The 26,698-nt window shown below is 35.0% G+C and overlaps 1 protein-coding gene across 1 annotated transcript in view; it reads left to right on the top strand.

Moving 5' to 3' along the window:
- Window positions 1-8,567: 8,567 nt before the first annotated feature.
- LOC134664615 (putative uncharacterized protein DDB_G0271606) overlaps window positions 8,568-26,698 on the top strand; it is a 44,418-nt gene continuing 26,287 nt past the window's right edge. The window contains exon 1 of the mRNA XM_063521345.1: window positions 8,568-8,692. Coding sequence (XP_063377415.1) covers window positions 8,684-8,692 — 9 coding nt within the window. The 5' untranslated portion in view covers window positions 8,568-8,683. The remainder of the gene's footprint in view (window positions 8,693-26,698) is intronic.

Below are 26,698 nucleotides of genomic sequence, written 5' to 3'. Positions count from 1 at the left end.
GACATATTTGTAAACAAAGAATTGTGTTGTGAGAAAAGAATCTTATGATTGCACAAAAAACTAACACAGTTACATATTCACACGTTATTAAATTAACTAATTTAGGCATTTTTATAAATGACTGAGAAATAATGAGCCTACATCTAAAATGTTCCTCGAATATGATGTTGTAAGGTCGTCGCTGCGCACAATCGTGAAGAAAGCAGCTTGTACCTTCTTCGGGTAATTTAAATAATTGAAATTTATAAGCCGTCACTTGCCAGAAGCATCTTACCTAAACGTAGTCTTGTTCGTTTTCTTGGCAGCAAAATGTAACCTACGTAAATATATACATTAAGGAAAGTATGTCTTGCCTACATGATTTCTTTTATCCGTCAATTTATTTTTCAAGAGCGAAGACTTCGTTCTTTTTTATACAGTTGATATAATATTTGAAAAATTTGTTGCACAATATGTTTGAAGTTTTCTCTGACGAAAAAATCTCTCACACATTTTCTTCAGACCCCGCAGAAAACTGGTGCGCATTATAATCGACCAAGAGATGCGAGGTCATATGGTCAACTTGGGTTGCATTTTCATCTTCCAAATGTTAGTTAATGGTAATATGCGAGTAGGTTTATGCAATATTTATGAAAGGCAGAAAGCGAGTTCAGAATTTAGATAAACAGCCACAATTTTTATGTTATACATACATATATGTATATTGAGAATCAATGGATCATTGAACCAACTTATCCAATTTTGAATTAAAATATATGTCGTCCAAATACTAGGGATACGAGTTTAATACACAGAATCCATTTGTCAATGGATGTCTCATTTAAATATCTCACATTTATAGACGAATCGCGAATTTATTTTATTACCTTAATTTACCGACGTTTCGACACCCGTCTATAAATGTGAGTTCAAAACGTGAAATATTATATGAATGTCTCATTATTCAATCAATCAATCAAACTTTTATTGATAAAATAGAAGTATTTTACATGTCAACACATTATTTATATTAGGTACAACACACATTATTATTTTATACATGAAACTTACACAGAATATCATCATTATTATTATAGGTCAAATTATTTCAACTTTCATATCATAATACAGTCAAGGAATTTAAATTCCGGCCCATTTCGTACTTTGTCACAGTGACAATTAATATGAAAGCCGCTAGAGACCTCATACGGTTGTCACTGTGACAAAGTACGAAATGGGTCGGAATTTAAATTCCTTGACTGTACTTTAATACTTTTAATACGAATCATATGTTTTTCTTTTTTATTATCTACTTAATATAAAACTTTGATTTTAATTATCGAGACGATTAACAGTATTACTTATTTCTATCACATGTAGTCAATATTCGAACACATAGATAATAGTAAACAGTATAGTGGTGTAAGAGAGATTAATTAACCTGTCTTGTTTACTTTTCAGTTTACATAATCATTAGTAGTCAGAAGCTTGATTAACCAATCTCGCGCATACCAACGCATCGAGGTACTTAAGACAATGCAAACAGCTGTCGAGTGCACTTGGATCTACTGAAGTATCAGTAAACCCATATGACTATACCCCAGTCAACGGAAAACATTTTTTGTGAGATTATTACACCATTATTATAAAAGTTATCGATACCTGTATTATAAATATTTACATCGGGTTACAAATTTAATGTTACAATAGTGCGTTTTCGATCTTTTTAAATTTGTTAAAAAATAACCCATTCTATTTAAAATAAAACTTATAAAAGTGCCATAGCTTTATAGTCACGATTTTTCTATTACTAAAGTTCTGAGTAAGTAGATAGGCAAAATACACACTCCACCAGTTGAAGCACTGGTCGTTTTCACACCACCCAGGGTTAGCGACTAACTCGGAGTCAGCCGTTAACACAGGGTTAAATTGTAGTGGCTAACCCTGGATGGCGCAAGTGGGGCCTACCTAAAACTCCCGAACGACAAAAACCCCTTTAGCGGACCCTGCAACACGACCAAAAGTACAATGAACGGATTTTAAAATTCTTATAGATACTTAAAGATATGTGTTTTTAAGTGGTTTTGATGTTTTTTTTTAATATTTATAGTTCTCTATGTCATTTTACGTACTAGTTACTACAACAACTGAAAGGTGGGTTGGGTATTCAGATGTTTTTTTTCTAATGTGGTCAACTTCTTCGGAGATTGGTCTATTAGTTCTTTAATTAAACTTCCGCGGCCAGCCAGCCGTGCGCGTGAGCACCTCGCAGATGGAGAAATTCGTAGAGCAAACAAAGATGTGCGTATGTAAATTACGCGACGGAGAAAGCCACGTCTTATGACGAAATGGCGACAAAGCCGTAAAAACTGTCATTTCTGCGAAGGTGCGGTTCTTAAATAATTCCTTAGGTCATGGGACTATCGACATCCGTTGTCAGGTTTAAATGTAGGCACACAAGCAGAAAACAAAAGTAGGTTACGTCTTCTTTTCCTATAAGTTCCCTCAGTTCAAGTTATGATTTTAATGCTTAATACAGGAAGGGATACAGGCTCCACGTAGATATTGCCAAAATTATGGACTATGGGCAGGCGTGGCTCACTACGCGATTTCGTCGCTTTGTTACAGGTAGCTAAAAGTACATCCGTTCGACCCCAATTTTGGGGTTTGCCATAAGCCGAGCGTGGCACTGTCGCCACCTAGCGGCCATATCTGTGCTGATCGTGACAGACGCGTTTTGTTAGAGAGTGAGTCTTCTGTACCTAGTACTATTATTTATTCTGTGCTATGGGTATGTTTTACCAATGTTCTGGGTACACAACAGACAAATTATCTGTCTGTTTGATTCTCTTGTGCTATCTAGGAATTCTACGAGAGGCAGTTTGATTTACAAATAAAGTTAATAGTGGTAATTCTTCGATTCGATACCGGTCACTGGAAAGGTATACGCATACATTGCGTCTGACATTCAATTTGCAACGGCTAATCTTTTCTACGTTGCAAAATTAAGGATGACTCACGCTAGACCGGGCCGGAGCTTCAGGTGCTTCGTTTTCTATGGAAAGCATCACGTGATCACCGATCAGCCGTCATACTGCCGTATTCGAACTTCAAGATATTCACAAGAGACGACACGTACTTAGATCCATTCTAGATACGTTATAGTTTAGATATCAACTAGCTCTCTTTTGCAGCGCAACTCGGGCAACCAATGTCACTTTTACGATAGATAGAGCAAGATATCTATTAGATGGATCTCTAAGTCATATCCTGTGGAAATCGTTCAAGAGTATCTCCAGAATCGCGCAAATGTCAAATTTGACAGGTTAGATCTTAAACATATCGTTATCGTATCTTGGTGATGTCTAAAAGATATCTATTAGATGTCTATTTCAAAATCCGAATCGGGCCCATAGAAAATGACATGTTGGACGCCTCGGCCCGGGCACGGCCCTGTCTAGCGTGAGTCATCCTTAAAGCTTGTATAAATAAAGACTCGAAATTAATATTTTTTTACAAATAGACATTTGATAAAGTAACTTTCTTTTAGAATAATAAAATACTAAGTTAACCCTTTATAAGGCATAAGGGTGTCAGGAATTATGCAAAATTGAACTGTATCACTTTGAAATAAAGTCCAAAATCAGGTGGGAAATATATTCCCTCTGCCTTATATGGTTTAAGGGATTTCGCTAAGGTCGAAGAGTTCGGGAATAGTTTTACCTGTTATCATGATTTTACTATCTTGATAGATCGCTATTTAATATATTCTATTGGATAGAGCAGCGGCTTCCTATCTGCGGCCTGCGGGCCGGATTCGGCCAGCGGAAAGGAAATAGGAGACCCGTAGGCCAAAAAATTATACCCGAAGCGGGTTCTCAAAATTTGGGACCCTTCAGATAGACAATAAAATATGTATAAAATGCATAATTTGTTAGTAGGTACTTTGCTGCTATCCCAATTTCAGGCCATGGAATGGAATGTAGGCTTGTTCCAAATTTTCAGTCAGAAATCTGCAAATCCCGATTTTTACAAGTAAATGTCAACTGAAAAAATCATTAGGAAATGATGAGTATTTTTTAGTATTTTCCTATTCTTAGACAATTATTCATGCCAAAAAGGCAATCGATAGGAATCAGCTACTGATTATGAAATAATGCAACCCAAAATTAATGATAGCATCTGATTAACGGTCCGCCTGACCCTAGTTAACCTTCGAGTATACTCCGTAACTGTGCACTTGCACTTAGGTCACGGTTAACATATTGCTCAGTAAAAAGCTCTAGAGTAATTAAACTGAAATAGGTATGTTATAAAATATACAGCAGAAAAAAAACTATGTTCTCCAGTGGCCGGGAACGTATTTCAGTTTATATATGGATATTTAGTGTAATTACTTAGAGTAACACGAATAAAAATATTCAATAAAATAATTTTGTTATAGCCGATTATAATATAGCCCGTTATTTTTTTCATATTAGGAATTTTGTAACCTCAAAAGTAATGATAACTTTTTTCCTCCAAAATAGAAAAATTCGGGGTGTATGTTATTATTAGTTTTAACTAAGTTTAATACTTACTTATAATATTATAGTATAGTATAATTGTTTCAAGAGACCCTGCAAATTGCAATAAATGGCTTGTAACAAATGAATTTAAAAAAAGTATGCCAGTTACGGCGGATTTTTGAAGTTAAATAATTGGTTGATATTTATACATTGTGTTACTACGTGTATTAGTAAATTGGAGAACACTAATGATGTGAGTAAGGAATGATGGGAGACTAAAACTTAGGTAATATACCTACACCAGTAGTCACATTACACGTCTATTATCAAGTGAATAAGTCCGTATTTTGTACATTATTAGATAATTATGCTGCATTACGCAATAGTTTACATAAATAAACAAATGTATGTTTTATATTTATTGTCATCGGGGGTTACATCACTAGCGCAGATGCTCGTTTAGCTCGCACCTAGGCATCGTTGGAAAAGAAAGTCCTACGTAAGTCGCACGCGCAGCCTCCCCGGTCACGGCGCTTTGACCCCACCCGAATACTATTAGCTTGCGATTCCATTCAACTTTTTCCATTGTGTTTCCTTATGTTTACGTAAAATTAAATATGTACCAGTTCATAATTAATATTCATAGCGAGCGACTAAAACCGTTCTTAGGTACGTCTTAAGGGCCATATTTATAAAATAATGTGGTGACCTGCTTGCGAAGGGAATTCATTTATTTGCTAGGTGAGGCTGGATTGCAAATGTTTCCGAGATTACCTTTCGTCCACATTCGAATGACATACCAAACCTGCCGATAATTCAAGAACATCGTTATTAATAAATATAGTGCTTTATTAATAAAATAAGTTATTAATAAAGCAGCCTTCCTTATTTATATTCGTGTATATCTTCAGCGTTAGATAATACTATCTACAAGCGATTCAAAAAATATAAGCGGTACAATACAAGATAAGCCATATCTATATCTATTAGGTACAAGCCATTCTAAATTTATAACTTAAAAAGTAAAATCCCTAAATATATCTAGTAATTGTCCAAAATATACGACTATTTTTCTTTGGAAATGCTTTTCCGGAAAATGTCTCGTCCATTGTTAAATTGTTTAAATATACTTAAATCACCGAAGCAAGTAGCTACTACGTTATTTCCGTAATATATTTTTAATGAGACTTATTGTACGAGTGCACAATGCTTATCGACAGTGGCAGTACCCACGCGAAAGTGCGTGCGTTTATACTTTTATAATTAAATAGAAATAAAATGCTATTTTCGGTGTTTTGTCAGATGAACGATATCAATCGGGGGTTCTTTACTCTAAACTAGGTTAAAGAGGAACAAAACATATACGGAAACATCCGTAGAGAACAAATTGTTATAACAAATACATTTCGTTTTGGCAATTCAGCTTTAGTCATACTAATTTGGGAAGCTTCGGTCCATTAATTCAGCACAAGGTTCCATGGGAAGCGTCACAATTCGTTACAAACATTACCGCTCACGTAATATGATTATAATATCCGCAAATAAAATAATAGGTAACATTCAAATTTCAGCGCTACTTCCACACATCACGATTGAAATTGAACTAACCAATGGAGACCGGTAGATACTAGTAGGGGTCCAAATTTTATTGTTTATGACTTTGCAAAGTCGGTCATATGACCAAATCAACTTTCTATAAGTACCTAACTTTTTATTTATTTATTTAGGCAACAAAATAATGTAAGAATGAATGAATGTTGTGTTATGAAGATAGGTATTTAGACTAGAAATATACAGATACTGGTAAACTACTTGAAAATTGGTCAGAGACATTACGTAGCTACTGTTTATACATGTGCATATCCTCTTGTTAAAGAGGCCCACTGATTAACAGTCCGCCGGACGTTATCGGCCTGTCAGTTGTTCGGAACTGTCAAAATTTTGCTCTAACTGACAGGCCGATACCGTCCGGCGGACTGTTAATCAGTGGGCTCCTTTAGCCACTGTTTATACAAGTTCTTATTCTCTTGTTAAGGCTCTAGCAAATACTATCGCTATCATAGATTTATAAGGCATAGATTCCTAGTTCGTACACCCCCAGTGAAGCCATTTCAAGTGCGACGTCACGTCACACTCGTATCATCGTATTCGAACGGCCCTCGCAGTACTCAAAGTCAAATCGGTTTGTGTACACCTCCCGTTTAAAAATCAAAAACTACAGGAAAGATGGTTGTTTGTACAGTGAATGGGTGTCACAACACAGCATATAATAAAAACAAACCGCCTGATATTACATTTCACGCGTAAGTATCGAGATTAATGTGATATTTTTACATAATCGTAAATACAAAAATCCAAATTTTCGTCAGCCGCCATTCCTTCTAAATGTTGCCAGTGTAGTGAATATTTTTTCCTCCAAATGGGACATGACGTCTACATTCTAAAATAAATACGCTCAATTAAAATTCATTGTATAATTATAGAAAATTATAATTAAGTTAATTATTTAGGTAAGTATTTACTTATTTCTTATTTTTATTTTGTGTCATGTTCGTTTCAGTTTTCTGACTGATCGGAATGACGCATTATGGAAACATTGGAAACGGACTAAACACAGTCGAATATCCTGTCCTATTTAAATTTATTCTTATTATTTTATGCACATTTGTTTAATAGATAAAAATAGTAAAAACTTATCAGCTATTTATTTAATCCTTATTTCAAAAAGTACAGAAATGCAACAAATCCCAAAATAAACAAAAAGCTTTTGCTACAAAATCGAATCTACACACTTCCAAATTATTAATAACCAAGTGTGGATGTTCTTAAAATTCCTCTACTTTGAGAGAAGTAAATGAATACTGGCAACATATTTTGTATATATGTGTGTGTTTGCTGAGCGTAAAACACGAGCGTTCCACGCACACATCGATCGTGTTTCGGCTTCACTTTTGGCAGGTATACGGCTGTATGGGGACTATCTGTCTATGCGTTATTAGTTTAAGATCGCTATATAATTTGCGTCGGGAAAAACGACATCCTTGGGACAATTTAAACGTCAAACTAAATACTCCATATCGGCTTGAACAGGGCTGCAACCGCGAAAATCGAAGTTGACAAATTGCGGGGATTTTTCTCTGTCACTCTAATTACGCCTTCGTTGGAGTAAAAGAGAATCCCCGCAATTTGCGAATTTCGGTTTTCGCTGTAGCCGCTCAGTACCCTTCAACCGGAAAAGCTAAGATAGAAAGGTATTTTACAAAAGAGGAGTTTTACCGCCGTGTGAGAAGCTATTGAAGCTATCGATTTAACACGTTTTGCTCACCTCTTATATATTAACAGAATAACAGTAAAGTAGAAATTAACAGTCGGTTATCGTTGGGTGCTAACTCATGCCCCATAACAATTGGCACGTAGTTAAACTGACAGTAACGGGTGAAATCTTTGGCTAACATTGCATAAAGATAACTTTGTAACGCTGATGCCGCCGTCACGAAATCGGTCAATATTGTGTAGCCTACGTATTGAAGAATTTGACTTGTTGTTTAGGGTATTCTGCTACTTTCGTGTGGTTGTAAGAGATAAAAATATTTGTGTAAATATCACTTATCTGTGATTTGAAACTTTGTAAAGCTAAGGCAAAAATCTAAACTGAATATGGGTTTCAAAATGATAAGTACTAGATATTTCACGTGTACCATGTGAAATATATATTTTCAACGAATACGAGTATATATACATGCCCGTAATAAATACTAAAAAAGTATAAATATACTATTTCTAATAACTTATCTTATATTCGTTCCGATATTTTAGATATCTTAAGGCCTCTATGGTTTCAGACATAGACACAGCCACACGCAACACACATGCGTAAACATTATTGGCAATGCGGTTTGTTCCGGGTGGTCTCTTACCCCGAATCTTTCGTTAAATAAAGTGTTGAACTTTCATAACACTATAAGTAATACCTACTAAGTAACGCACCATAGTAAATCACAGCTTATTGATCTCCGGATGATGCCAGTTGACATATGATTCAACGTTTACACAACGTTGTTTTGGGCGGGCGCGCGCGTGAACTCCCGCGCAGTGCATGTCGACGCGCGACCGCGAGCACCGGTGAGCATTCCGACATTTCCGACTCGTGCGCATATTGTAGTGCTGTTGTTCCACCAGTGAAGTGACCCGACACCATGAGACTAGTGAGTATCAGTGTGTGTTATTTTGAACTTTAATAGGTTAGACAATTGGATGTGATATGAAAATTAATGCCGTCATGAAATTCAGGAAGCTTTTACGTTGGTTACGTACAATTATTGCTGAGGAATCGGCAAACTTTGAGGAAAAAATACAACTGCAGAAAACCCATCAGTTATAAAATTATAAGGAACAACGAATTTTGATTTTGAACTGTTAACTTTTGGAAAACAGTCATCGTTTTTCGCACTTTTGCACCACGAAAGAGCCGCATGCGGTTTGCGGCGGGGATTTGCCGACCTTTTTACATATAATGTACCTATCAAAAATGCGCGCATGCTATCGATTTTTTTGTGATGAAATAGTTTTAAAGTGGAACTGGAATAAAACTCATTTTATGTTTTTTCACGAAATATTTAAAGTTATATTGCGATTTGAAGCTTCTTGATCAGCTTAAAGTAAACAAAGGTGTTGTCAGCTAAACGAGTATACCAGTAGTGATACTAGTGATAGCATTTTTGTTTCAAAATGTATTTACTATATCCAATTTTTATTTGAACGGTGATAGATTAAAGATTTATAAGTCAAGTACCTACCTAGTTATTTGGGGTTGCGTTTCTCAAAGATAAAACAAAATAAAGAATCCTTCATCTTCCACCTGTCATCTGTCAAGTAAAGTCTTTTTACCTTGTTTCTATGGAACCCATGGAGGACGTAGGGACGTTTCACATTTAAAACAATATTCTGCCTATCAAATCTTCAACGCAATAAAAGCCCACTGTCGCGCGCATTTTTACACTTGTGTAAAAATCAAAGGTAAAATCCGAAAACAGTACGCGACAATGTATGGAGACTAACAACAGTGAAGTTATGTTAGCCCCATAAGCATTGTTTGCACGCTTTCATAGTTCACGAACTTCAATACTTACTATCACTTCAACATTACAATGTTACACTTTAATAAGTATGCCGAGGAGGAAAGCAGCTTTTCATTACGCTAAAGTTATGGTATCTGTTTATTAGATCAATTAGTTGGCTATTAATCTGCACTTCACATGACGGACTTTTCCACATATGAAGTTTGCATGTTATTACCGTATAATGATGTTACGCGATAGCAATTATGATCGATTACTAGCCATAACAATTGAACGTGATTCAGGATACATCATTAAAATCGTGTTAAAACTGTTTAACCGTGTCAAGATTTATAACTTCATTGTGTAAGTTACGTTTTTCATTTCGTGTTATTTGATTTAATCTTTAAGAGTTTTACAAACGAATGTCTATAATTATCTTGACCGGGAATTAACATTGTGACATGATCGAGTTATAAATTTAAATGTAATAATTAGTAACAAAAAGGTAAGATTATTCTTTTGACATCGTTGTGAAATATATGATGATTGGGTAAAAATCGAGCTTTGAAATGAATTTTAAGACATATTTACTATCTAAAATTTTCATAGTCTCCCCTCCATCCTCTTATTACGTAAGCTGTAAAGCACTCAATATCCCACTTATCACAATCTAATTATCTCGAATCATAATCCGTTTAACACTATTCGAGTAACGAATTTTCCCACGCATTTTCTTTCCTTACCAATTCATACTAATTGTTGGAGATTATCATTCTTACCTTTCTAGCGAATTGCCTATTGTAATTAACTTTTTAACCAGTCACTTGGCAGCTGTATGTACAGTCGCCATCAGATATATCGGAGCGGCCAAGGTGCTCATAAATATCTGAACACGCCTCTATTGTCAAGGCACTAGAGTGCGTGTTCAGATATTGTGAACACCTTGGCCGTTCCGATATATCTGATGGCGACTGTACTGTGCAGTAATAGAATACCTCCCGTAGACTCCGCATTATTATCGAAGACTCGCACTTCAACAACCTACGTCACCTACGTGTACTTATATCTCCCTTAATTTTAGTAATCGTCTATATTTACTAATAATTTTAAATACATATTTATATTCGAATTAATAAACAAACAGATACCTCCTCTAGCGATATTCCAAATTTTATTTATATTCGTTTAGTAATTATGAACGAAACTATAGTTCGTTTTTTTAGCATTAGAAAGAACTCCAAAGAAGTAAGCGTACAGTTTTTATCAGGCTCTTTAATTGTTAATAATTATTGAATTATCTAATGTAGCACGGTCAATACATATAATTTACTTCAAATTATTACCGCTTAAAGTGCCGGATTAGGAACCACAAGCTTACTTCTGCGAAGTTCTTTCTAATGCTAAAAAAAACGAACTATAAAAATAAAGCGATTTAAGCGGTTACGCTTCTGTGCTACATAAGTACATTACTATGGGGATGCCATGCCAATCCGTGCTGCGCGTAAATGCGGATGAAATGGTCCTATATGCTGCATCTAGTTAAGAGGTTTCTGTATGCAGGTATCTTCATGTTAACATGGAGAAAGAATCTATACATAATCTTTATGACATCGCACGAGCACGCGTAGGTATAATAGCGATTTAAGTTAATAATAATCCCTATGGTTAATTTTAATTACATACCCATAATTTCATCGGCCAGTATCTAATATCTATTATGTACCTAATTGTGTGTATCTGTTGTTTACCTGTGCTTAAGTAGCTGTTTTTTTTATTGACGATGAGGTGTGCAATAAAGAATATTTGTATTGTATTATATATTCTAACTTTGATCAGCGAAGAATGTATTCCATTAACAAAATAACTGATGTTGAGCAACCCATTATAAAACAGAGTTTTGAAAAAATAACTGCTAAACTTAATTCTGATGGCTTGCAAAATTCTTGGGTCAAAAACCTCCGGGAAAACTGGCATCTTTTCAGTAGACATTACAAATTTCAGCAGAACCTTCCTTTATTTTTCGCGCTCTTGTGCATAAAACTATGCTCAGACTACTTACGAACTGTGACATCGCTGAATTTGAGTAATTGTAAACAGTTTATCTTTACGTAAATCATGAAAATATTAATCATGCCTTAAATTAAAAAAAAAACTATCAACTGAGTAGTTATACAAATTTATTTAGCAATTAGGTGTCATCTATTATTTAAATCAAATGTTTAGGGGGAGGAAGGGGGTCAAGAAAATGTGACATATTGTGACATGGGGGAGGGGGGAGACACAAACTTTGTGATGTCACTATAACTTCATCAGTAACCGAAAATTTATTTAAATTATTTTATTCGCTGTACATTTAAATAACAAGTTTTTAAAACGATAATCGTTTTTATTCGTTTAATTTTCTTTCCTAAGCAGTTTTGGGTTATAAAATTACTAATATTTATATCGTCAAAAATATTTTGATAAAATATTAATAATACTTAGGTACTTACTTAATTCGATTTGGCGATTTCGTAGAAAAAATGTGACGTCACACTAGGGAGGGTGGGGTTTGCAAAATGTGACCAAGTGTGACAAGGAGGGGGGGAGGGGTCAAAAAACCTAGAAATTCGTGTGACGTAATTAATGGATGACCCCTTATGCGATGAAAATCACGACCTCAAATTTTCATTAACTTACCTCCTCTCGTTACATAATCGATCAAGGGTGGAATCCGTGTTAATGTGTTGACTTCAGACACAATAAAATAATCATTGCACTTTCCCCCGATGATGCAACCATGCGCTCGCGCTCCGATCTGCCCGTTTACACGGGTCGGAAGATGTTTAAGGATTCTCCCAGAATACTGATGTTATGACTACAAAAGGCTTTAAAACAACCGGCTTATAAATATTAATTCCCTTTTTCACCTAACTGTGGCAAAGCCAAAAACGAAGTTTCTCTACTATATATGCTCACAGTGCCGTAGGCTGGATTTCTAATGGGTATTCTTAAACAAAATTAAGTAAATAATAGACAAATTTAAAATGTATAAACGCAATATTTTCTAAATACCTACCTAAAAATATAGTATCCGTTAAGACCTGTTCAACGACTAAACTATGGTATACAAGTTCAGAAGATAACAGTAATTTTTAGAACAGAAAACAAGTATGTATACCATTATTCGAAAGGATATCGAACTAAAATAATTCCAACCCAGATTTATGTTGAATCTGCAGCGGATAAAAGCTTCATAACTCCATAAGTTCCGCGAAGCACGCCACGGGTCACGGGTTCACAGGCTTTACGTTATAAATATTACGAGCTCTTACCAGCATGCCTTAACATAAAATCGATAAGATTCACTAGACCGCACGCCGTCGCTTATCTAACAAGTCTATTGATTGTTCAAGTAGAGAATATTTGGCGAAATTTTCATTTTTTATACAGTGTGTCTGACCATGGGGCTTTAATTCCAGGGCTTGATTTTACTCACTAACTGAGCTACTTTTACTATGGGACCAACTCTAAAAACGGGGATTTTTTTTTGGCTTTTTCATAGAAAACGTCGACATCTAATCAGCCAAAATGTATGAAATGGTAAAAAAAAAATTCGGGATTTCGGGGTTGGTGCCATAATAAAGCCAGTTTAGCCAGTAGAATCGAGCCCTGGATTTAAAGCCCGATGGTCAGTAACACCCTGTATTACTACGCTTAGATCCACACTGCGACGAGCACACTGAGAATATTTTCGGTAATAAAGCGGCAGTAGGTCCAAAAGTAGATTTTTGATAAAGCTTTACGCTGATTAAACATTGATAACAATTTGATAACTTAGCTTTAAATTCAACGGTATACTCGTATTCTATAGATTTTTGTAGTTAAGGTAGATGCGATGCGTCACGTCGTCGCCAACAAAAGTTGACCTATTAATAAAATGCCCAATATGTAAAAGTAATCAAAGCTTGATGCATCAGCAGTTCAGCACTCAACAAGTCATCAGTCTAACATGTTTTTGAATATCACTTTGCGCTCTGAAGATATTTTTGATTTATTGTGAGGAAGTAAGTAGGTAAAAACGTTTGCCAAATATTCGTTTCAAAACCAAATGAGTTCTTCTTTGTCATTTAGTTAAAGCGGTTCGGATAACTTAACGATTCTGATTTCCGTATCACGTCGTTGTACATCCACTAGGTTACTTGCAATTGTTTAATTTGTTGCAATGTTGTCATAACTCTAAATAAATATGCGTTCCGATTCAATACAAACTCGTAAAAAATTATGTAAAAAGCAAACAGTGTCGCCAAATTACGAAACTAATGCAAAACATGTGTGCGCAAGCTATAGCAGGGACATATCGCATCGCATTATGTAATGTAACTCTCTATCTAATGACTACTCTGTGACCTATGATCTGAACTAGGCATCAGAGTTGTTGAAAAACTACTTCTCGTTTCCTTTCTCGACGGAATGAAAAGATATATTTTCACTGAAGTGTTGTTTGTGGCGCCTATTGAATAATAAGTAGAGAACATTATGTCACGATTGTAGTTTTTGTAAAGTACTTGTAACTCCAGTGTTTATACAGTGTGTAGTGTATGGCCTGGAACTTGGTATAGGCTAGAAAAAACAAATGCATTCCCGTAGCAATTTTTATTATGAAACCAACCCCGAAATCGCGAAAAAAAATTTGGCTGTTTTATACAATTTGTCTGGTCCATTTTCTATGAAAGGGTAAAATTTTTATTCGTTATGGCAACGGGATAATTCTATAATCTTATCTTTCTGTCCTGTCTAAACTTTGATGTTGCAAATTTTTAACTCTTGTCTGTCTTTGATTCCTTATTCTTCTGGCCGAATATTTTGTCAACTTTATGATTTTTTGTCTAGAACGATTATTCAGCTCTATGCAGCACAACCGACGTTTGAAGTTGAACCTACGATGTTATGCACCCAATTGTTATGGTGTATCCCTAGCACGCAATTTCCTACACCACCGTATTAATATTGAAGTTGTTGAATAGCAGTACTTGTTATAACACGTTACCGGAATCAAAAAATCGTTATCATCATTCAAAAAGTGATAGTCCACTTAAAAGTCACCAATTAACGTAAAAAATACAAACACTCGAACACCATAAAGCGCCGAGCGGAGGATGACGCCATGACATAATAATAAATTCCTCGATTCGTGTAAGTAGGATGAAAGTAAAAGCGCATCGCACGTCCATCACGATGACAGATTTTTGTTCTTTAATCTCAATGGGTTGCCGATTGTACAGTCACCTGCAATAATATGTTCCTCTTTGAAGGCCGCAAAAATAATATATGTGACATGCTCGTATGGCTCTACAAATAAGTTCGTGTCAGATATTTTTGCGGCCTTTGTTGTGTAACATATTATTGTAGGTGACTGTACGAGAATTGCCCAATCGATACACCTGTATGCTTGTACTTTAACTTTAACCTATGCTAAACAATAGTCAAAACATAATAGGCAGGATTCGGTTCGGTAATCCAAGTAAAACAGCGTGAAACTATAACTATTTCACGGCCTTAAACTTTTTGCACATAATAATGTGAATCAGCTAATATATTTTTTATTGACCATCTAGAATTTAAATTAAATCGAGTATTGTTAGATAACCTAGAACAAATAAAATGAGCCTTAACTCTAACTAATGTGCTTAATATGTTCTCACACTAACAATAACAGGTAGATAAAAATCTTTACGTTAATCTGTTTGAATTACATATGTATCTATTTTGTTCATAATTGTGTAAGTACCTACTTACTAACTTTTATATTTTAATTTCTTCTATATCATACTTGCCAAAAAATCATACCCTGGTACCCTTGACTGAACTACAATATGTATTTGTAAACCTACAAGTACTTACTTATGAATGGAAAATAGAACTGTCCCCTGTCGAGCGGGATTTTTATTTTAAAAATGTGTTATTGATGATGATTAACTTCACTGTTCATGTTCACTAATGTCATATCCATATCAAATAATCTACACATTAAAAAATCTAAATGTCGCTACTGACAGCACTTTGCACCTCGTGCAGTGATTGATGGACACGAGTAGACATTGGAGAATTTACGCGGACACGTTTTTGTGTAGTCATACTGCCGTATTCGAACTTCAAGATATTCACAAGAGACGACACGTACTAGATCCATTCTAGATACGTCATAGTTTAGATATCAACTAGTTCTCTTTTGCAGCGCAATTCGGGCAACCAATGTCACTTTTACGTTAGATAGCGTAAGATATCTATTAGATGTGAATTGGATCTCTGAGTCATATTCTGAGGAAATCGTTCAAGAATATCTCCAGAATCGCGCAAATGTCAAATTTGACAGGTTAGATCTTAAACATATCATTATCGTATCTTGGTGATCTCTAAAAGATATCTAATAGATGTCTATTTCAAAATCCGAATCAGGCCCATAATCACTGTATCCGTGAATGAAGTGTCATAACTCATAATTGTCTTTCACTGGCTAGTATGAATGAATCGATTCATGGTTCCGGGATATTATTTAATAAATAAACACAAATATGAAAACATTGATAAATAAACGAATGAAATCCTAAAATATTGCAATGCGACTGCACTCTAAAATTGCAATCGTAATGTTAGAAATTAATTGTTAGCACACACACACTGTCTTGTCCTTCCTAATAAAGGTAGGTAAAAATGCAAGGATTTAAACCTTGGTTTAATGAAGAAAAGGAACATTAGGTATTCCTGTCAATCACTAGTTTTATTTTAACCTAAATACTAAACATACAGAAACATTTTATAAATAAGTAGACCCAAAACTTTGAATATTAGGTACACAATTATTAAAAATTAAAATAAACTAACTTATCTATAAAATAAAACTAAAAACGAATAGGTAGGTACTTACTAAATAAAATAAAATACACAATACATAAAAAGCAGTATAACATCGAATTCGAATCGAATAAGATCCGGACACCTTAAAAATCAACACAATATTTTATTTGCCAAAGATGATAGCTCAGTATCATTTATGAGAATGAGTGATGTCGCGGCGCGGCGTGAGACAGTGAAATCCTAGCATTTTCGGATACAAGTTTCCCACGATCGCAGACGATGATTATTTGACATTTCTATTGTTCCCCGTGTTTAGAGCTAATCTAGACAGATGTTCTCAATCAAATAATTATAAAAAATTATACGCTTTTTGGTTAGTTATAACCTTTTGTGAACTTAATTATCTAATCCTACTATCTGACAATGATATTATCACTAGCTTCTGCCTGCGACTTTTTTCTATGGACGACACTTTCTATTGGTTCTTAACAGACACATCCCCAGCTATACGTCCTTGGCCTCGCAGGTCTCAGCTTGGGTTGCCATTGGTATTAAGGCTTCAGACCTTATTGAATTAAAGTAAATCCGGGTGTCAGGTCACGTGGGTGTCACCGGTGTCACTTACATTATATTCATGTAGACATGAGGTACTTACTAATCGATATTAGTATAGAGTGTATAGACCGATGTCTAGAGCAACTAATACCATAATTTCCTTCGTTGCTCAACGTGCCCTGCTCGTAAACACGTAGGTCGAATATCGAACTTTGAAATCACATAATTAATATCCTTGTCATATTTCTTCAATGATTCAATATTACAAATTGCCCGATACACCGTGGAGCGTGGTGTGCTTTACGCATACCTACCTACTCCGCCTCCAAGCGACTTATCTCTTCGTTTGCCTGCAGCTTTCGGTCGGAGATTTATAGAGGGCAAATAAGTTTATGCCATGATTATATAAGTCCATCCATCTAGCCAGACAATGGGCAGAATACCGTAATGACAGCCACTTCAAACGATTATATTTTTCAATCAATTTGTACAAGAGCGCTGAGTGCGTTAAATACACATTGTTATTCTTTATGCAGGTTAAAGTATGATTTAAATTCAGATATATTCAATACTCTTGGATAGGATCATGAAAATGTTTGCCAAATAGGTCTCGATAGACAAATAACAGAGATTTAGCAATAATCTATAAGTAAATTCTAATTTAATTACATAGGTACATGGCAATGATAAGAGTGCTACAAAAAATAGGCGTGGATATAACAAGGCATCTAAATAACCATAAAATGGGTACGTTGTATATTTTAAACAAAGCAAAGTTAAGTACCCGAAATTAGATGCCCAAAACAAATAAGTGTCGACTCTAAAACGCCAACTTCCTTTTGTTTTTTGCTGGTTAAAATTAGTGCACGCTAGTTAAACAGCAAATAAATAAAAGACTATAGCTAACATGCGAAAAGCACATTCGTCTTTAATACATGTGCAACATTGACAATACGCGGACATGCATGAGTAATGTAGATCATTAGGTACTCCGCCCGTGATGGTATCTGCCATATGTCTCCGACCAACGTGACAGCTAGCATTTCTTCAACTTCATTGCCCGTAAGGATCATTTCGCAATTCGTTAGCTATCGATTAAGATCATATCCTTTTGAAGTGTGCGTCTCCAAAAAATGCGTGAGAAAAAGAAAATAGTGGCTTGTAACATCGTTTAGAGACACCCACACATCGCTGTAGAGATCAATATTGTGATTACGAACATCTATTCTCTACCCATGCATTAAGTTTGTTTTACGAAATCTTCTTGGTATAGATTAGCATAGTATAGGTGCCGGTATAGGTAGCATAACAAAACGCAGCGAATATTTCAATACAATTTGTGTGGTGATACATAGCGCAACTAATTAGACTAGAAGTCCTGAGACATGTTCCGAACGAAGAATTTCACAATTCAATTTCTGAAACGAGGGAATTGACCTATAGTGTAACTGTTTCCTGTTTTCCAAAATACTTGTCTATTGAAGAAATATCCACCACTATAGGTATATTCAACCTGACAAGCCGGGACAATGTACATTTCTAATTTTTGGGCGTGGTAGATGTCTATCCCTGCATTTCAAGTACCTGCATTGATATCATTATAATGTTTAAATTCATGCTTAGCCTTTGTCAGATTGATTAAGTGAGAACCATGTGACATAAGAATTAGTGCCTGTGCTTAAAGACAATAAGCAATTAACACTTCATATCGTCTAACCATCGTGCAGCTATTATTCCGAAACAATACTTCCTTAGACAAGCTATCAAAATGCACAATTACAGTACAGGTTGATTACATCAAATTAGTATGTTGAATTGAATCAACGTTGGTGCACAATGTTACAATAAGCCATAATTAAACTTTGCTTACATTGTGGTAATACATCGTTATTGTATCATATTGCACGACAACAAATATGATCAACTCATACAAAAATATATAAACACTATTATTAAATGATTAACAATTTTTTTTCAGTTATCCATCAGCAATAGTCATATAGTTTATTGTTATTATAAATAAATAATCATCTTGTTTGGTAAGCACTTCCCCACTTATACACTGACCTACAAAACGTGCATACCTAAGATACAAGTAAATGTTTACTTAGTTTAGGTATTGTTCAAATTTCCATTAGAGTTTAGAAAATACACATTTGTATCGGTATTAATATTGTTAAATTGATCTGTACCTATCTTAACCTGAATCCATGAATTACTAGTATTTAAGTATAAATTGTATAATTACCATTGTATAAATCAAATTAGCATAAGTTTTAATGAATAAATATTATCTTATCTTATCTAATAATGAGCGAGCGAGCGAGCGAACGTCTAAAACTAAATAGTTTTCTAAAAAAAATTAAATGAAGACAGACTATTTTTAATCCCCGACGCAAAATGAGGGATGTTATTTTTGACGCTGTCTCTCGGTCTGTCTATGACATCGTAGCTCTCAAAAAGATGAACCGATTTCGATGCGGTTTTTTACGTGATAACAAGTTTCCTTGCGGTGGTTCTTAGATATGCTTGATAAAAATCGATTCAGCAGTTTGAAGAGGATCCCCTCTTTTACAAAATGATGTACCTAAGGCATTCTTGGCATCAATTGTTTTTTTTTGCCATAATGCATAGTGGGTTTTACTAGTAACTACTTAGTAATCTGTGGTTTTACTCGTATTTATATATTGAAACTTTATTGCACGACAAATAATTGTACAAATGGCGGACATAATGCCTTAAGGCATCTCTACAAGTCAACCTTAATAGTTATTGCTAATTAGATTCTAAATTGAAAATTGTATCATAATTTCATAATCAGTAGGTATTATATTCAGTTTAGAAAGGTGATTTAAAAACTATGAATACAAATGTCAAAATTATAGTATGAGTAGGTATTTTTACGACATCGCTTATAAAATGCGACTTTTCTAGATACAGTCGCCATCAGATATATCGGAGCGGCCAAGGTGTTCACAATATCTGAACACGCGCTCTAGCGCCTTGACAACAGAGGCGTGTTCAGATATTTATGAGCACCTTGCCGCTCCGATATATCTGATGGCGACTGTACCAAAAGTCATAGCGGATCACACGCGGAAGTAAGTTCCGGGTTATTATATTAATAAAACATTAACTTCAGCCAATTCTCGTTACGTACGCTCATCCATAACTTCCATAAGCCTTAATGATTGACTCATTAAATACGATTACGTACAAATAAAGTTCATAAGGCGTCTGTATTGTACTCGACATAATATATCTTTCAATCTGAACTGATTAGGTCGTAACATAGAAGATATATATACAAGCTGATGAAACAAGAAGGAAATTGTTAATTAGTTAATACAATGAAACATAAACATTGACCCTAGAGATAATTAAAGCATAAAGAATTACATACATACATATAATCACGCCTATTTCCCGGAGGGGTAGGCAGAGACCACGGATTTCCACTTGCTAATAAAGAATAACAATGTAATAATACTCCAATTGCCGTAGTAGTACAGCCATGGTCTGCAAATTCAATACGATACATACATAATTAATAAGTTTCAATGTCGTCGTTAATTTTTTTCTGGGTATTTTCTTATTTAAAACACTAGGGCAAATGGTAATAAGTACTTGATAGTTAGTTTTGGGACTTCACATAAGTAGTTAGGAGATTTCGGACTGAAGTTTGGGTACGTAATAAACTTGATATAAAATATATTAGGTAAGATAGGTACGTGATGGCGTCATTTACGACAACAAATAATGAGATTGACAGTCTCTATTAGTTACACGTCCCTAAATACAGAAAGACATTGAGTCTAATCTAGGGCAAGCAACAATGCCCGCTCAACTAGATCACTTGTCGCAAGCCATGGGATATCTGTCGCTAAAACTGACATTAGTTAAGTTATAATAATTATCTATTATATTGCAGCGCAGCTTAAATTCTGAGAATTAAACGCAATTGAATCTCACGCACGACAAAAATGCATTAAATGTAATGTAATGATTGCCGCCGGCAATATAATTGAAACTTGTATAAAGCATTAAACGCTTAAGTGAATTCTTCACGCTCGTTTTGTTTACAAATAACATATTATACATGTAAGTCTTACCTATTTCGTAATTTCGATTCTTTATTGGAAGCTTTTGATATGAAAGTTATTACATGATCGTAGGTACAATACAATGGACAATTATTGGACATACCTAATACTTACTCCTTTGCGAGGGGTCTAGGCTTTGAAGGTAGTTTTTAGGGATTTTTATTTTTTAGTTAGGTTTAGTTTTTGTTATTTTATTTTATAAGGTACCTACTTAAGTATTAAGTTTGTATTATTTACATTATAAATAAAATATGTTAGAATGAAAATACCTATTACTGCAAATATAATAAATTAAACTAGGTATTAGGCTTGAGAAATAATATCATAGATTGATTAAATTAAGTAACAACAGACAACAGGATACGTACATTAATGAGCAGTCAGATTCAGATTCAGATATTTATTCAGATAATCTTAAACTTATAGGTAACTAACTAGATTATACCTACACTATGTTTAAATGACAACATTTATTTACCAATAACAAATAAAGTGATAATAAAAACAACATTAAAATTAAAACTAAAATTTAACAGAAATATGTTTAAATTAACATTTTCACATCACATATTCGAGGTACTTCCGAGGTTGGCCCCCTGATTATGGTACCATCAATCGTTTAGGTATGAAGTGTGAAGCTTAAAATTTTTGTTATGTACGAGAAAAACGTATTATTTAGGTTGAAGATGCTTCGTCATACGGTATATATAAAGTTTACTCTTCCTACAACTTTCAAGCAATCATCGTATTATTTTAAGTGGAAATGGAAATTGAAGAGTAGACCTACCGAGATCCGCACTCGGAGACCCCTTATTATAGAGGTCAGCAAAGTTAGAGCCTTCTAGGTCAAACTATTTTAAAGGAGCTACGGTGTTTAAAATAAAAACAATCTACAATTTTTGAGACTTTTAACGATTATAACGATTTGTCAGTATAATCAGAAAATTATTCTTAGTCAATCGAGCTGTTGGACAATCTACGCTTCTTATTCGGATGGTGTTTAGCAAAAATGTGTCAACCCACATTAATTTTTCAATAAAATGTCAAATGTAAGCGTATTTTTTTTTGAGTTGACATCTAATTGCATAATGAATGTGGGTTAACACATTATTGCGTATCAGCATCCTTCATAGAAACAGCCAATGTTTTAAATCGCTTACGGCAATTCAACGCATTGGTATTGACATTAAACAGATATTGGGTACATTTTTATCTTTCCTCGGCATTGTGATGCCTAAACTACAAATTATAAAAGACACATAATTATCACGCTACACTATCCTTACACTTTCAAACACAAACAGACAGGCTTTAAGTAATGCAACAACACAATAGCTCGCATGGCTTGTCGATTTATCACACCACACAATTTGTCTTTTGTTTCAAAGATTATATCATCGCACGACTGGTTTACATGTGCTAATCGATTCGCAATCAAGGAAGAAACTAATTATGAAATGATGAGAACGATCGAAGAAAAAACTAGGTACCTACCTTCCCTTAGCAATGTTTGTAATGACTTTAACGTTTTTAAAGATGTTTTTAAGAATAAATAGTAAGTACTACATTAATTTAAAGGTTAAACTAAGGTCCTTTTAGATTCTCGCACGACATTTTTCGGTGAGATTTAATTTTTAAGTAGGTACCTACTTAAAAATTAAACCTATTCTAAGAGTGCCAACGCGGCGCGTGCCCTGATATGAGTTGAACAGTAAAATTTGTCGTATTATTTAATTTTTAATAAGCAGAAACGGCTGCGAACGATGCTATTAAGTTTAGAATAAAAGGGTTCAAGTTGTTCAAGAGTTTTGAGTTCAAGTCTCACCCAATGCAGTATTAGTCCCTTCTAGTCCCGCTTAATATGAAACACGAAACCCCGACACGAGAATCAGCCTTATTCAATAAGGAGAATTAACAATTGCACCTAAATAATAATCACACACAAGCAGGTATTGAGAAAAGCGTGGCACCTACGAATACAAATCAACAAAATTACGATGTCCACATAAATCGTAAAGTTAATTGGCTTCCTCCACTGCACGAGTCCCGACAATGGAAAGAAAAGTCAATTTGAGCAAATCTGCACGTTGTGATGACGTAAACTTTCTCCGACGACGTGAGTGCGCTGACAGACATAGGACATGAGTACTTTTCTATTGGAATTTAACGCATTTATTATGGCCCCGAGCGCACGCGTGATAATGATTTAATGATACAAATCATCTGACATTATAAGTTAAGTCCCGGTCACTAAGTTTTCGTGTAGGTATTTTTAATAGGACAAAAAATTATTTGAGTCTGACTAAGGTAATTGTGCACCGACCTTGCAGTGATTAAGTGTGGCAGTGCGTAAAGTTTTAAATACTGTCAATTCCACACTCTGGCATTGCATCCTCTGCAAAGTTAGTGAGTTACTCATGAAAAGACATCGTAAATTTTATAGCATTTTTGGTGCAGCGGAGTCGGAATTGGTATAGATAATTCCAACTGAAATGGTAAATTAAGGTTAATATTAACGTAATTAATCATTAGGGTTGAAATTGTTTATATTATACCAATTCCGTAAACACCACTCCGCTGCACCGAGAATGCTATAAAATTGACGATGTATGCTGATTAATACAAAAACGTCAAAAAAAATGTATGGATACTCTTTGTCCTTTGGACTTCCAAATATATATCTACAAAATGGTGATTTTCTAACTATACAACAGACGGCAAACATACTGCATTCAAAACACGGAAACGAAAATCGAAGTCAGTGCGCACAGCGCCTAACAACTAACAATCCTACGATTTAGATCGTGACAGCTTTTAACGCTCTCGCGGTGTATTGTATTAAACTATCGGTAATTTAGATAATGTTTCTCACTCGGATTAGTATTAGGTTCAGAGGGGCACACATTAGTTTTCACTTTGATGATAGGTGAGACTTTGGCCAAAATAATGGATGATCTTATAAAGATTCTCTCTTTTTGTGTCACTTGCTTTGTTTGCGGTTTTGTTAGTGACTTACTTTTTCTCAGGTGAAACATTATCTTGTAAATTATTTAATACGTATCTTGGGTAAGGTATAAAAGGTCAAAAAGGTTTGAACAGATCCTCAAGCCAGAATCTAAATATGGATGTTATTATTCCTTTGGCGGCCGAGCTGTGGTTAGCCAGTCATACCGAAACGAATTTTACAAACAAAAGGTAAATGGGGACTACGTAATTATGTCATGACATGACCATTTATAACTATTTCTAATCCACGATCGCCATAATAAGAACTCCTTGCGGCAAATAATACCTAAATGTCGTGGGTCAATTTAAATTCCACGGTTTGATTAAAAATTAGTTACATAATCCTCTATATATAAGCTAGTAGGTAAGATGTAGTCATCACAAGTCTGCACAAAGGCTGTATTCAGAATTAGTAAAGCTAATATAAGTAATGTCAGTTTCAATTCGGCTTACTCCGACACACGTGGCTTCGTTTTAGAGTAGAGCTCCCGATACACGTGTTACACGCTGACACGGGTACCCGTGTTCTTAAGCCCGGCGGGCTTAAGAACCCGAACTACACGAACCCGCCCGGATTCGGAAACGTTTACACGGGTACCCGTGTACACGGGTACACGGATACACGAAATAACGGATCTTATTTACCCGCCGGTTCGACCCTTCACTCTCGTGTAGCGGAGATTCGTGCTATGAAGACATACGATTGAATATGTGGGAGGTTAGGAAGATTCGATTACCTACTTTGCAGTTTTACTGGATTGATTGGTAATGTCAATAATAGGTCTAGTAGTACACTTTGTTAAATAATCATAAGATTAAAATTAACAATATCTTAGTAACCGTTCACCTCATTGCTAGGTATTTAATTTTCTTCATTGATGTAGTTTTGAATAATTAAAGTAAACCTAAATGATAACCTAATAAAAAAGTAGATAGTTATGCTTACTGAAACTACAACGAACGGAATATATTATATTTTCTTTTAGCAAAATCAAATTTTGCTCACTGTTTTTAGGGCTCCGTACCCAAAGGGTAAAACGGGACCCTATTATATATCAACAAGTTCTTATACAAATATATATCGATCTTCAATCTGCAAAATGTTTTACATACTACTAGAGCCAAAAAAAGTTACATAAGTGTATGTATATATAAAAAATTAACCCATGTATCCAAAATCAACAGATTCTTATACAAAAATATGCCTATAATTTTAACACACAATTTGATAACATGCTAGGTATTTTTTTATTGGTGTCTCGCTTGCTCTTTTATTACAATTGTAGTTAGGTATAGGTCAGAAAAAATTACCACTAAATAACATTCCGACATAAACAGATAAACCACGTGCTTATCAATTGTAACAATGCGATGCAAGTACGACTCTGGCGGCACATCTGTTATCTCTAAATGCAAAACGTGTGAAGTGTTATTTTTACCTTTAAAGCATTTTTATCCTTATGATAAGACTATAGAGCCGATAATATAATGAAATTTTATGGTATCTCATAGCTGTTTTTCTACTGAGTGCATTCTTTTTAAGTGTCGATGGTTGTTAAATGCAAAAAAAGTTAGGTTAGCCATTATTTAGTTAGTGTATTTTGTAGTCTATTGTTTAAAGAAATAGAGTCGTTAATCTATAAGTACTAACATTTCAAGGCGGTTATAATTTGCTTTTACTACGAGGCGGTTATCCTAATTTGTGGTTTACCACTCAATGGTATTGTATTCTTGAGACTCTTTGAGTAAACTAGCTCAGATCGCTTGATTCACACTATACTAAGACTCTGCTGTCCGTCCGTCTGTCACCAGGCTGTATCTCACGAACCGTGATAGCTAGACAGTTGAAATTTTCACAGATGATGTATTTCTGTTGCCGCTATAACAAATACTAAAAACAGAATAAAATAAAGATTTAAGTGGGGCTCCCATACAACAATCGTGATTTTTGACCGAAGTTAAGCAACGTCGGGCGGGGTCAGTACTTGGATGGGTGACCGTTTTTTTTTTGCCTTTTTTTACATTATGGTACGGAACCCTTTGTGCGCGAATCCGACTCGCACTTTCCCGGTTTTTTTATAAGTAGCAAAGTACCCTTGTTCGAGCTGCTGAGGTGAAAATCAATTATATTGTACAACACATATCAATCACATTGAACATCCGATAAAATAAAACTGCTAAACAATCGGAGCTCCTGAACCTGAATCTTTGTTTTATTTATAACTTCAATCTCCGCTACACGCCAAAGACGGGTTAGGCCCGCGTGTATTTAAGGTCCGTTTCGCCGTGTACACGGGTACACGGGTACCCGGATACACGGATCTTAATTACACGTGTACCCGACTACACGTGCAGAACGGGTCAGAAAACCGTGTACGTGTAGTTCGGAAACGGGTACCGAACACGTGTACACGAAACCCGGACACGTCCGCGAGCCCTATTTTAGAGCCTGCGAATGCGCGTATACAATCTCAATATAATTTTGATGTGTCAAATTCGCATACGAAAATGAGACCCCAGTCTCTGTTATTTAACCGAAGGAAAGTAGCTATCAAGAATTCATAGTTCACACGAGAACACTGCACCGTCGAATTAACAATTTGCATTAATATGTAAAGATTGGCCTCGACATGTGGAATGACCAGCCATC

This window comes from Cydia fagiglandana, chromosome 5 (genome assembly GCF_963556715.1).
Source record: "Cydia fagiglandana chromosome 5, ilCydFagi1.1, whole genome shotgun sequence".
NCBI classification, from domain to species: domain Eukaryota; kingdom Metazoa; phylum Arthropoda; class Insecta; order Lepidoptera; family Tortricidae; genus Cydia; species Cydia fagiglandana.
The sequence above is the reverse complement of the archived record's forward strand: the minus strand, read 5'-3'. Positions and strand labels throughout refer to the sequence as shown.